Consider the following 13,197-nt stretch of genomic DNA (forward strand, 5'->3'; position numbering starts at 1 on the left):
CTCCATACACAACAGATCGAGTTATCTGATCCAGAAAACTTGTATTACTATGTAGAGTGAGTGTAGATACATCCAGAAAACTTGACATACATTTATTACTATGTTCTACTTACCAGTAGTCACCGGCTTATAACAGGTACTATGAACATATAGAGTTACAATATATATCACAGAATAATATAGATGATGCCAACTGAACACAGAGTTGCATGTTGCAAGTAGACTGACTTGTTGATCCATTATTCACAAGTATCTCTCTCACATTTTGGCTTGTTCTTGTATTTGTTCCTGTACAGAGGAGTATGAATTGAGAGAATGAGATCATGTTTAATCAACAAGTTAAGAGAGAGAAACAACAAATTGCAACTCTGCAGAAAGTTCAAGAATGAGATCACATGTCTAATCGCACTCTGATCCATTCAACAGCAACAAGAATATATGACAAAGAATGTAATCTTAACTCACCTCTGTGACAAAGAAGGCATGGAATCCATATGGAACTCTTTTGGGTAATTCAACAACTGCCACAGGTTCAGCTGACATTGTTTTCGCATCAATTACATACACTGATGACTTTCTGCATAATGTACAACCAGAGAATGGAATTGGTCAGAGAATATTTCAAGTTTCTAGCACAAAATAATGAACACAATTATACCCCTGAAAGGAAAGGCATTACATTGGTCATTCACCTATCTGGGACTCATATTTTATTCAACTAAGAATTCTCCTTTTTGAGTATTTGTATCTTAAGGAAATAATTCAAGGATGATAGAGAGCCATTTTAGGTTTATGCCCAGTAGATATGTTGTAGGGGGCTATACTTTTCCTTAGAAAACTGATGAAAATTAATATGTAGAGGAAGATAGATCGCTGAAGGGGAGCCTTGGAGTAACTGGTAAAGTTGCTGCCATGTGATCAGGAGGTCACGGGTTCAAGCCTTGGAAACAGCTTCTGGCAGAAATGCAAGGTAAGGCTGCGTACAATAGACCCTTGTGGTCGGGTCCTTCCCCGAACCTTGCGCATAGCGGGAGCTTTAGTGCACCGGGCTGCCCTTGTAGAGGAAGATAGATCGCTACATGGTATATAATGACTTAGAAAAAGAGTATGATAAGTACCAAGAATAAGTCCTCCTGTGGGTGTGGAGAAGGAAAAGATACGCAGGAGTTGTCACAAGTGTGAGAAGAGGAATTACAAAGGAGTATTCTACAACCGTGAAATCATGTACTTAAGTTGTCAACGAACTAATCAATAGTGTCATGATAAGGTTTCTATGGTGTATGGGATTTGTAGATGCTATCATGTTAATTGACAAAACTTCTAAGTGATTTAACCAAAAGTTTGTAACTTTGAGCAAACATTCTAGACAGTATGGTTGAATAGGACGTGCACTAGAGGCTAGGCAATACAGGAGATACCTAACAAATTGAAAGGAAATTCCTTTAAACACTTGTGAGACTAACAATTTAATAATATGAAGTGAATGTTGAAGCTCTAATGCCCAATAACAATATATCTACAAGAGAAGTGTTACATAATTGCGGATGTTAAGATATAGAGTACTAAAAGTTATCAAATGGTTAAAAAGGGTGCAAATCGCACACATAGAATGGTTTGGACATATCCTATATAGACATCCAAGTGCACCAATTTGTAGGTGTGACACTATGGAGATCGAAAGCACTAAAAGGGACAAGGTAGACATACAATTTCATGGAGAGAAATTGACTTAGAAGACCTACAATCTTTTGGAATCAGTCTTCTTTTAGTTTGGAAGGTAGCTTGTGTAAAAACAACTATTCATAGGTTGCTTAATCGAAAAATGCCAAGGAACAGACTTTTAGATATTACTATTAATAGAACATAATGGAAGTAAATGATCCATATAAGCGATACAAACTAGTCAGGATTAAGGCTTAGTGTTGCTATCTTATATTAAGTCCGAGTAGGAAAGACTGAGAGATTTAAATGACCATCTCATTCTAGAGAACCCATAATTGCCTTAAAAGACAAATCACTTACCAATTCTACAATAAAAGTGGACCCAAATAGAGAGGAATATAAACATGACTCTTAACTAGTTTGATATTGCAGTGTGTTTGACTGATCGAATGATAACTTCCTCTCAGCAGTAGGTTGCCTAACAGGGCACCTTAAAGTTTTTTTGGACATGCCACAATCTTCAAATCATAATTGAAAGGCAAGTTGTATTATTATGCTCTTTTACTTATTAAGTACTTGGTTTGAAGCAGAAAACACTTAGATGAAATCCACATCCACATCCCCTTCCCACTTTGGTTTGCTTTACAAAAATAAATTTAACTTAAAAGACAGTCAATGTCACATGTTTTGGTCACGCAGAGAAAAGGTCCAAGTTATAATAACTGTGTATCCTGTATATGCAATGCAAGACAGTGGTAGAGGCGTACCCAGTGTTCTCATCATGTACGAACAATATCAAGTAGCCGTCGTCCTCTTCACATTCTGTCCCAGGCTGACGGGGAACAAATATTGCCTCTGAGCCAAATCTTCCAGGTCCAAGGTCAAAAATTCCAGGAACATTTCCACCTACTTCAAGCTTTGTTTTTCCAGTCTCTGGTTCCGCATGCAAATCAAATTTGACAACTCCTGTGATCTTGGCAATGTTGTTTAAAATGGTTCCATATACATAGCGTTGCTTCCTAAATTTTGCAAAAGTCACTATCATCACGATAACATAAGGAATGAAAGTGAGATGATCAAATCACTAAAATTAAGGCACATAAGGAATGAAAATGAGATGATCAAATCACTAAAATAAGGCAAGCATTCTCTCAACGCTGTGAATAAAAGACGAAGCAAGATAGACAGCCAGCAGATGAAGGTGTTGCTAACTTCCTATGCAGCATTTTAACAGCCATTAATCCACATCCTGGATATTTTATGTAGTACAAGAATTTCAGAATTAAAATGAAAAATTTGTAACAGCTGACCTTCCAGTGTAGTTCTCGTTGATCCGTGGAAAATCAACCGCAGCCTCTGACAGTTTCTTCTGTGATGCTACACCATTCTTCATATTGAACCTCATCTCATACCTGACAATTACGACTGAAATCAAGATAACTGAAAGATCTGAAAGTCAATTAAGATCATCAGGTTAGAGTCCCCTACAACTCATTTGTGAAACCGTCATGCTGTTCTTCTTTTTCAGTTCCATTAATCGCGTCTAGATCTGGATTCTGCATGCGGGAAGTGATCAAGACCACGTCATCTCCCTCCTCCCAAGCATTGGCTGGTCAAGCAATGAAACAAAACTCAGTTTGGATCGGTTAGTAAGAGTTAGCATTTATATCCTGTGATACGTTGAAGTTTATGAATGGTGGTGTCCAATAAGAGGATAAACATTTTTGTGGTTTTGCAGTCTATAATAGAAGTTACTCAAAGACAGGTAGTCATTATGTATAACAAGACGATCTGAGAAGTGCAAACCATCTACATTGGTTCCAAACTGTATCCATCTCTTCAAAGTTGTATAAAAGTAAATCAGGAAGTAGGTTCAATGAAGTTGATAGCTGTTTTCTCAGTTGATTGGTAGAAATCTATTTTTTTTTTTGGTGCAGCATAGACCCAGCATGAGGCTTTTCAAGGTATTCACCTTACGGTCTGCACTCACCCTATATCGATAGAAAAAGGAAGAAATTACTGGGAGCTGAAGAGTAAGAAAAGGTCTTCTCTTTCGTAAGGAAGAAATTACTGGGAGCTGAAGAGTAAGAAAAGGTCTTCTCTTTTGTGCAGCATAGACCCAGCATGAGGCTTTTCAAGGTATCCACCTATTTATTAGCGCCCCGCTGAGCTCACATGGAAATATGTCAAGATCAGACATCAGGACTAGAGACCATCTACAATCTTGTTGAATCCCCTTCTTTCTTTCTTTCTTTCTTTCAGTTTGTTACTTTATCGAAGAGGAAGTTTCTATGAAGGAACTCAGACTCCTTTTCCACCAAAGGAATCAGTTAAAATCTTACTCAAGTAACTTCTCTTTCAGGAGCACAGGTGTATGAAGATAAATCTAGTCCTTTACAAGTTTCACTTATTCTGTAAGTTGCTTATGGGTTAATTCTCAAGTTTCTTGAGAGATTATACACAAATTAAAATTTGACATGTGTCATCCCAAGTTCCACATTTTCATCAAAGGTAAATGTAGCCACATGCCAGTTTGAGTGAAATGAAGTACATTTATCAAGCACAATAAGATTTGAAGGAAGTTGTTGCCAAGAAAAATACACGGAGTTATAATGCCTAAGAAATGCACTCCTAACAGGCCAAATAATGTAGGTCAGTACCACATGACAAGCCATGATTGCCATCAAAGGCATAGCCAAAAGATTCATTTTCATTTTTACTTTTGTTGGCCGTCTCACTCAAATGTTAATGAAGTTAATTTGCCTGGAGTTACTAAATTCCTGCAAATAATGTAAAGACATAACACATAAATAGACACACAAACTTGGTCTTAGCCAGCAAGTAAATACTCCAACTTTGAGAATGCACATCTAGACACCTCAACTCGTATTATGTATTCTCAAAGTTGGAGTGCTTACTTGCCAGTTGGGGCCAAGTTTGAGTTTTATGTATTATGCCTAATGTTTACCATCCAACAGTTTAGGAAAACTGGATAATTATTTGCCGAAAAAGCAAAGGACAAAATGTAAAACTTCAATGGAAATAACCTGCTCTACATGATGATTATTTTCTGTAATCAGCTTAATGGAGATATTTCATAAGAGGATTACCAAATGAAGTGAAACTTGCTCCGTGAAATAATCAAGAGAAATGAACAATAATACACTGATATCTACCTCTTGGCTAGAGTTTTGTTCTATTTTACCATTTAGGGCACGAACTTCCAAATTTCAGATATAAAAACGAAAAGAATTTCAAATTTCAAAATTTCATACCATTATGGAATATGAAGCAGTTAGGAAGTTCGAACCACTTGATTAGGGATTCATTCTTTGCGTAGCGTGGAAGAACTCCAAAACGAGCCTTCTTTGTGGGGTCAAAGCTGTATGCCAGCTGTTTATTCTTCACCATTTCCTAAAAAAATACATAGCAGCTCATTAATCATCTGATCTCACTTTCATGATTAATTTTGAAAACAAGCATGAGGAAACTTTCAAGCGATTGATTGAGCCAAGCAATTTAACTTCCAATCATCTGTCAAGGCATCAAGTGTAAACATGCAGATAACATGTAGTGAACTTCCGTATGCATATGGATAGCACATCTCAAAGTTGATCTGATGAATACTGAACTTGAAGGAACCATAGATTATTTGTTAGGCACTAGAAGACTGAATACCCAAATCTATTGCATTCACATTTAACTTTACATCATTCAACAGTACAAAGAAATACTCCATTAATTATTTCACATTTAATGTCTAGTTTTCAAAATATTCGCTTTATCTAATTGATCTCCACCTATAGACTGCAATGTTCTATTCTTTTACAATATAGATAAGTGTATAATTTGAAGGAGACACTGCCGCACTCTTCAGAAGCAAAATGAACAAACAAGAAGTTTGCTGATTCCAATATGGCTCACTGATCATAGATTAATAAGTATTTCAAACATCCAGTCACGTAATTGTACTTTGTCCACCAGAATTTACTTACAATCCCAAGACATTTAAAATTATTTTTCCCCATTTCTCCATAACTTTACGTTACCCCTTTGCTTATAAGACAACGGCACTGTCTCCAAGAACTCAAATTTATAAAGAAGATGATGCTACCTCACTATTTTGGTTTTGATGCGTCATCTAACACTGCATCAGTTTTACACACTTCAATTATTTCAAATGCATCTAGCACACTCCAATAAGGCAAAAATTTGAAACTTCCTTCTACAAGTTCCATGTTCAAGACAAAGACCGAAAATGGGATTCCAAACTAAAGAGCCAAAAGATAGCTGATAACTCAAAGAGGAAAAGAGAACTTTTTATATAAGATAGAAATTTCTCTTTCAGAATAGCTTCTGTCATAGTCATCAGAAGAGGAAATCCAAAAACTCTCCAAAGAAAAAATTAGTTTAATTTTTTTGTAAAGGAGGCATACCTTTGGTCTGAAGTACATCGGAAGATCCATCATAATTGCATAATTTTCAGTAATAGCAAAATCGTGCATCATAACAGATGCTGGTATCGTTATTGGAACTGGATCTTGCATGACACCATCCTTGGATATGACTCTATATGTAGCGAAAGGTGGTGTCTGCGCGTAGCCAAAAGTAAACATTTCCCCTGCATGCAAATATTTTCAAGTCAAACTTTGTATTTGCAAAACAATATACAATTTAATAAAGGGATCATAGTATATTTTACACCCCAGCTTTCCCCAGCTTTATTTTAGATCCGTATTTGGTTTTCGTTGTACATTTGAACAAAATGCACCTGGACACCCAAGTTCTTTCCCAAATAAAGGCTACCTAATTAGTTAAATGTACTTCCATAATATGGTAGTGGATAGTAACAGGAATTTCAAAGGTTTTTATATCTCCATTCAAGTAATGACAGATATGGCAATCGGAATGTTAGGGTCTGAAATGGGAGGAGAACCCTGTTCATTTAAGAAACAACTCGGAGGATTTTGCAACTAAAGGAAAGGATACAAGGTAGTGATGAGCTGATAGCCACAGTATGAATGTTCCTTTTTAAAACTTTAGGTAGCATTCTTTATGAACAAAGGACTGGAACAATAAAGCATGTCACATTTATTTCCATAATTCGTAGCGGATTCACACGACTGTTCGCTTACCAGTTACAGGGTCAACCTTTGGGTGAGCAGTAAAGGAATGTTGCAACCTTTTATCATAATCCAGCATGCCAAGCGTTTGCAGATCTCCATCCTCCAAAACTTTAACCACGTCTGTGAACAGAATTTTCATTTTGTCAATATGAGAAGGAAAAACAGTATACCAATAATTGGGTCCTTTGAAGAGGAGCCTTGGAGTAACTGGTAAAGTTGTTGTGATGTGACCAGGAGGTCACAGGTTCAAGCCTTGGAAATAGCATCTGGCAGAAATGCAAGGTAAGGCTGCGTACAATAGACCCTTGTGGTCGGACCCTTCCCCGGACCGTGCGCATAGCGGGAGCTTAGTGCACCGGGCTGCCCCCCAATAATTGGGTCCTTCAGTTGCACACAGTCACAAACTTCAACAACAAATAGCAATAAGGGGCAGCCCGGTGCACTAAAGCTCCCGCTATGCGCAGGGTCCGGGGAAGGGCCTGACCACAAGGGTCTATTGTACGTAGCCTTACCTTGCATTTCTGCCAGAGGCTGTTTCCAAGGCTTGAACCCGTGACTTCCTGGTCACATAGCAATAACTTCACCAGTTACTCCAAGGCTCCCCTTCAACAACAAATAGCAATCTTACTAAAAATTAATCAAATCACTGTTTGGCAGCTTGAATACATATAAGTTCATCTCCGGGAATTAAAAAGTTAGTCTTACAGAATAAATTAAAGAAAGTAATTAACTATAAGATGTCAAAGAACCTTAACAGCATATTCAGGCTAGCGAGCATTTAGATGATAGATAGCTTAAGTTTTTCCGTTCATAGATCAAACGGAGAAGTGACTTACATGGTTTATCACCCTCATGAAGAGCCAAAAGCTTCCCGTGGTGATATATCATAGCTGTATTAGCTGAAAGAAGGTAAAAAGAAAAAAAATTGTTTCCTCCTTATATGTCTCGCAAAGGTATAGAAAACATGTGTATATGATACGCAAGAGATTTAGTTCCTACAACAAAAATCTTGTTGCAAAGGTACCATCAAGATAAAAACATCATACAACCTCAAACCTTTCTGTCCTACCTGTGCCATGTCCATAGGAAGTGTCCAAGACTTTCAGCTTTTCCCTGAGCATGTAAATATATACTGAGAACAACCCGAACAGCCCTTTAAGATCTCCAATCTGCAAATAGAATAGTAAAGACTAAATAATATACAAAAAAATGGCTCCTTGACACAGTAATGGCATCAAGTTGAGGACATCAAAAATTAATGTCTTAACATTGGATAAGAATGCATCCAACATCAGAAAGTAGCTAGCTATGAGGTGAATCCGGGTAAGTGATTGGATATTCAGAACCACTCTGTAATGTTTTACCACTCATAACAGGTTCAATTACGAACAAGTAGACCAAGAAATATGAGTTGGTCATTTAAGTGGAAAATCATTTTGATTGCAAACTTACCATAGTACTAATCAGTGTTGTCTGAGGTGCGGTTAAAGTGAAGCTCAAAATATGTTGAGCGCTTATCCTCGCTTAATGTACGCTTCAGCATCATCAAGGCTCTAAGACAAACTTTTCCATGCGAATGAGCGTTCTTTGCCTAGGTGACACTAAATAATTGATATTTCATTTTATCGTAAAAAAAATCAATTTCTTTGTCCATGTATTTGTTATTCATGCTTATAATTATTAGTCTTGGACTAAACATGTAAATTTGGGTTTTTTTCTCCATTAAATTCAAGTCCACGCTTTAATTCGCTTTGCGCTTAAATCCCCAATGGACCTTAGAGCTTTTTTTTGCTTTCCACTTTTGATAACACTGGTACCAATGTGAAGACAGAATGACAATAGTTGTTTCTTTCCAGTCATTCCATATTCTAAAGCTGAGTATACAAATAACGACTCTTTATCTGGGAAAGCAATCTCAATAATCATCAAATTTTCACCAGCATCTCTTCCCCCAATGCTTCTACTTTGCTTTCTGATTGTCTAACAGAAACTTTTTGAAAAAAATTGCTTTCTAAAACTTGTAGACATCAATAAAGCACCACAATAACTGATACTCACCAACCTAAAACGTTACAGAAACAGGTGGAGTATACCAAGACATTAATAAACCCCTCTGGTAGCCCATACATAAACCATGTGGGATGATTATATAAATGAACAGAAGTCATTGAGTACTTTAAGATTATCTGTACTCTCACAATGAGGACAAAGAATTGGAGAAAAAATCAAAATGGGGAGGTTAAATCTATCAAGAAACAGGAGCAACAAAATGCGATAATCTTGAGGTCCTAGTAAGATACCAGATAACAAAGATATACCAAATAAAAATGCGATAAAATAATTGCTAAGTGAAGGACTGGAGACTGACAAAACATTTTTTTCAGCTGAATATGTGCCTGAAATAAAGGAAAAAGTAGAACACTACACTCAAACCAAAGCATTGTTTACCACAGGAAACTAAGGGTTTCCTTTTTTCCCCTTCATTTCCTTACTTTTGGTGATGATCGTTATACGATAAGATGAGGATAACAGAGCATGTCATACAACAACAGAATGTCACATGTTAATATTCCAAAATACTTAGTGAAAAATTTATGCTAGTTTTCTAGATAAAGAATACTTTATGAGAGAACAGGCTCCATGTCTTCTTAAAAAAAACAGACAGAAGATCACATTAAGCTTAAAAAACTTCAAATAATTATTGTTTGAAGTTTCATAGAATAAAAGATTGTCAGACAAAGAAACCTGAGGGTAAGAACTTTAAAACAAATGTTCACCTTCATAAATTTAGCTCCTCCAAAGAACTCTTCTTGCTTAAGACGCGATGTCCTCACAAAACGTGAGACATATGTTGCTTTTCCATCCTTAATTTGCAAGCCATGAATCATGCTGAAGGAAAAGCAATGTTAATCAAGGTAGCAGTTTTCTCTGATGTCATACAATAACGACGAATTTTACCTTCACATTCACATATGCCCCTCTACATATTAAAAGCAGCATGAAACATAGCAATGTAGATACACCAAACAAATTTTGTTGTCATTGTTAAAAGGCAAATAAGAAAAGTAAACGAATAAAGCAATGACCGATCACTTAATGCTGCATCATAAGACAATTCAAAAAATAAATCTTTTGCATAGTATGCTGCCTCTTAACTAGCAGACAGAGTAGATAGACAAGAAAATGAACAAAGTTGGCCCTGATATTAAGGAATGTCCGAATCATCAATTATCTTTACTCTGAATATCTAGAAACAAGCATAACCATCTGTATACCAAATCTGAATTGCTAATATGACATAGTATTATTGAGTTAAAAGTTTAAAGAGCCACATAAGGTCGACAAGCCATAGGAAGTGATCAGTTAAGAGAAGACTACAACAATATGAATGTTTTCAAAAGATTATCACGTGTGAATTCCTTGCCTCATTATACAACCCATATAGTCGATTAAACACATGAAATGCAATAATCTAATCCAATTTCAGCAAAATGAAGACACCGGTGTTGCTCAAAACAAGTGAAAGAGTACAATACTAGTGGCACTTCTTTTTCAAAATAATTTGATGTGTACTCTAAATTGAAAAGTCAAGACTGCAAGAGAGTACCCATCTCCATCAAACCTGCATAGAGAGGAAGTAAGGCTGAGTTTAATACTGTGGACAAGTTAAAGTAAACGGAGGGAGTATCAATTATGTTGAAGAAGAGGCAAAATGCAATTCTAACCAGAATCTCTTTATTAACAAAGAATGAACAAGAATGATGAATTCTTTTGTTATGTAAGCTCAGGGATTGTATTTGTTTTGGTGTAGGAAAGGAGAAGAATTGAAGGGATGATAAAGTCAGTGATGAAAATAGGTTATGAAGAGAAGAAAATACCAATGATAGCCAGCAACTGGAGAAAATTTAGGATTTGGACCAACCCTGACAAACTCACCGTTCAGGCACTCCTGTCATAGAAAGTTCATGATGAATTATTAGATATCTTCGAAGCCAACATAAAAGGAAGACCTCAAAAACTTAAGTTACATCAGACATGTTCTCCTCTATACTTGAGATTAAGGAAAGAACGGAAAATGAATATGTTCCATCGCCAATCAGTTCCCACGCAGCAAACATGAAAGTATTATGGGGACAAAAGGAAGTCGAGAAAAAACATAAGGAACAAAATATCAACTGATTAGTATTTTTAAGAAGTAAAGCTTGTTTGTTAATCATCTAACATTTTCCTTCCTCAGGACAGACCAATATCAATTGATTCATTGGTACAGCTGAAGTTCTTGACACCTCCCCTGCTGACTATCACATATCTAATTACTCCTTTTTATCATGAGCCAATGAGACTTAGTGGCGGAGCCAGGATTTTTCACCAAGGGGGTTTGAAATATAAAAAGTAAACACACGAAAATGCCAAAAGGGGTTCAAGATTACGTAAAAAATAATTTTAACCATATATAAATAGTGTAACTCCGCATGTTCTATGAACTGAACTCTCAAAAGCACATTCTGTAGAATACAGTTACAGAATTCAGTCTCAAATATGCATATTCTGCGACTATGCAAATAACCCAGTCTATTACACTCTGATACAAGTTAACTTTAACAATCATATTGTTCTAACTGGTTCAAGCATATTTGGTCTCAATTTGAGAACAATTAACTTCACAATCCTCATTTTACCCTGACAAAATTTTATAACCACACAAATATTGTGACACGTTTAAGGACACAAATTTCAAAAATACTATAACAAAGAAAAATGAGATAGGTAGTTTCGCACCACAAGTTTCATTTGTTTATTACTGGCAAAAATGATCAAAAATATCACTTTTTTGTGAGTTTCCTTTCTGATAAAGAACTATCTAGTGTATTGCGAGTTTCCTACAACTAACACCGACTATTTATCAAAATGCACTTAGATTTACCAATGCCTAAAGTTCTGTTCGAAAAAACTTTGAAGTGAACTGACCGGAAGATGTCCTTTAACGGGAAGGTCTTTAAGTGGAGGAGTTTCATGAGTAGGTTCAAAATTGCCGTGAAGAAAGGGGAGTGGCTTGGTAGAGTCGTTCATTAATTTGATGATCGCCCATTCTAACCAGTCTATGGCCTTTGCAGCGACTCCATTTTGTGGCTTTGGATCAACCACCAACACTCCTCCTCCAATTCTCGCCACTACATTCTCTTCTTTCCTACCCATTTTCTCTCTCTTTCTCTCTAACATCAAATTTCTAGTGCTGTGATGTGCTTTACTATATAAAGGGTCACCAGTAAATACTAGTGCATGGCTTGTTGCTCCTATTTATTGAAAAATAATTTAATGTGAAAATTCACTCTTTTTTTTTTCATCCGGTGTTTGAATTTTTGACTAAATCTGAATCACGCACTACAAGACTTATTTGAGAGTGACACTCCCAACAGGTTTTTTTTCATATCCAGACTCAAACTTGATATCTCTGATTAAGGATAAACAGTCTTACCACTGCACTACAACTTATTATCTTAAAATGTGTAGTAATATAAAGAGATAAAGTATAAGAAATTCTTTGAATTACGATGAAATTGTCACACGTTGGTTACATACCTTATCTAAACTACGTGAGGTTCTATTATTTTTTACATTTAATTTTTTATATTAATTACACACTTCTAAACTATGTGAGTATCCCCGAACTTATTTTTTTTTTATATTATTTATCCTAAATTATTTTAGCTCAGTTTTTGCTCCAATTTATTGTTGTTTTAATGTGGGTTTTTGATGAATTTTAAGTTTAGTTTTAGCTGTTGTTTTAGTGCAATTTTTGCGCAATGGCATAAATAAATTAATAACTTGTAAATTTTATACATCAAATAAATAAATAAAAGAACGTGTAAAATAACAACTTTATAAATATGGCAATTTCATAAATAAAAAAAAGTTGTACGAAGTATCATAATATAATATTATAGATATGAAAATCAGTAACGCATCTCTATACATATAAAAATTAGTGTAAAAATACACTTAATTTTACAATATCATCATTTCAATAGACACAATATGTTAACTACTAAAATAACTTTTCAATCTCAACGTGTCGATACCGTTAAGCTGGTGGAGATACTGCTGCCACGTATCGATATTTGATGGAACCAATTTCTAAAACGTCTTTAAGAATTTCTATACATTTTCCTATGCATATATATGCATCTATTAGTAATAAATAAAATAATTACAACTTAATTAACATTATTAAGTAATTTTTTCCTAAGCCAACCAAGTCCGTACAAGTCACTAAAAAGAGAATGGAGAGTAACATTTTTTTTTAAAGGGAAAAGGATCAAATTTATTTTTTTAATATACGAAAAATAAAACTCTACGATAGAACATGAATTGTTTATACGTTGTATGCCTACTTTTTTAAAAAAACAAA

General features: G+C 35.5%; 1 protein-coding gene across 1 annotated transcript; it reads right to left on the reverse strand.

Moving 5' to 3' along the window:
• Nucleotides 1-21: 21 nt before the first annotated feature.
• Nucleotides 22-12,052, reverse strand: LOC129886971 (carotenoid 9,10(9',10')-cleavage dioxygenase 1-like). The gene is made up of 14 exons (XM_055961891.1): nt 11,757-12,052; nt 10,667-10,737; nt 10,396-10,410; nt 9,566-9,677; nt 7,858-7,957; nt 7,625-7,687; nt 6,798-6,908; nt 6,099-6,283; nt 4,938-5,076; nt 3,151-3,271; nt 2,973-3,074; nt 2,430-2,681; nt 466-577; nt 22-288 (listed from the first exon to the last, which is right to left on the reverse strand). Exons 1-14 carry the CDS (start codon nt 12,006-12,008, stop codon nt 259-261), a joined length of 1,665 nt encoding a protein of 554 aa, XP_055817866.1. The 5' UTR covers nt 12,009-12,052; the 3' UTR covers nt 22-258.
• Between the last annotated feature and the right edge of the window lie 1,145 nt (nt 12,053-13,197).

Source organism: Solanum dulcamara, chromosome 4 (assembly GCF_947179165.1).
Source record: "Solanum dulcamara chromosome 4, daSolDulc1.2, whole genome shotgun sequence".
NCBI lineage: Eukaryota > Viridiplantae > Streptophyta > Magnoliopsida > Solanales > Solanaceae > Solanum > Solanum dulcamara.

Bases quoted from the DNA above. Each gene is read 5' to 3' on its own strand.
- LOC129886971 (XM_055961891.1), bottom strand. From the start codon at position 12,008: ATGTTAGAGAGAAAGAGAGAGAAAATGGGTAGGAAAGAAGAGAATGTA. The intron at 6,284-6,797 runs GTAAGCGAACAG...ATTTGCATGCAG, and splicing joins AAAGGTTGACCCTGTAACTG to GGGAAATGTTTACTTTTGGC. The intron at 289-465 runs GTGAGTTAAGAT...TCCTCTGTACAG, and splicing joins ATGCCTTCTTTGTCACAGAG to GAACAAATACAAGAACAAGC.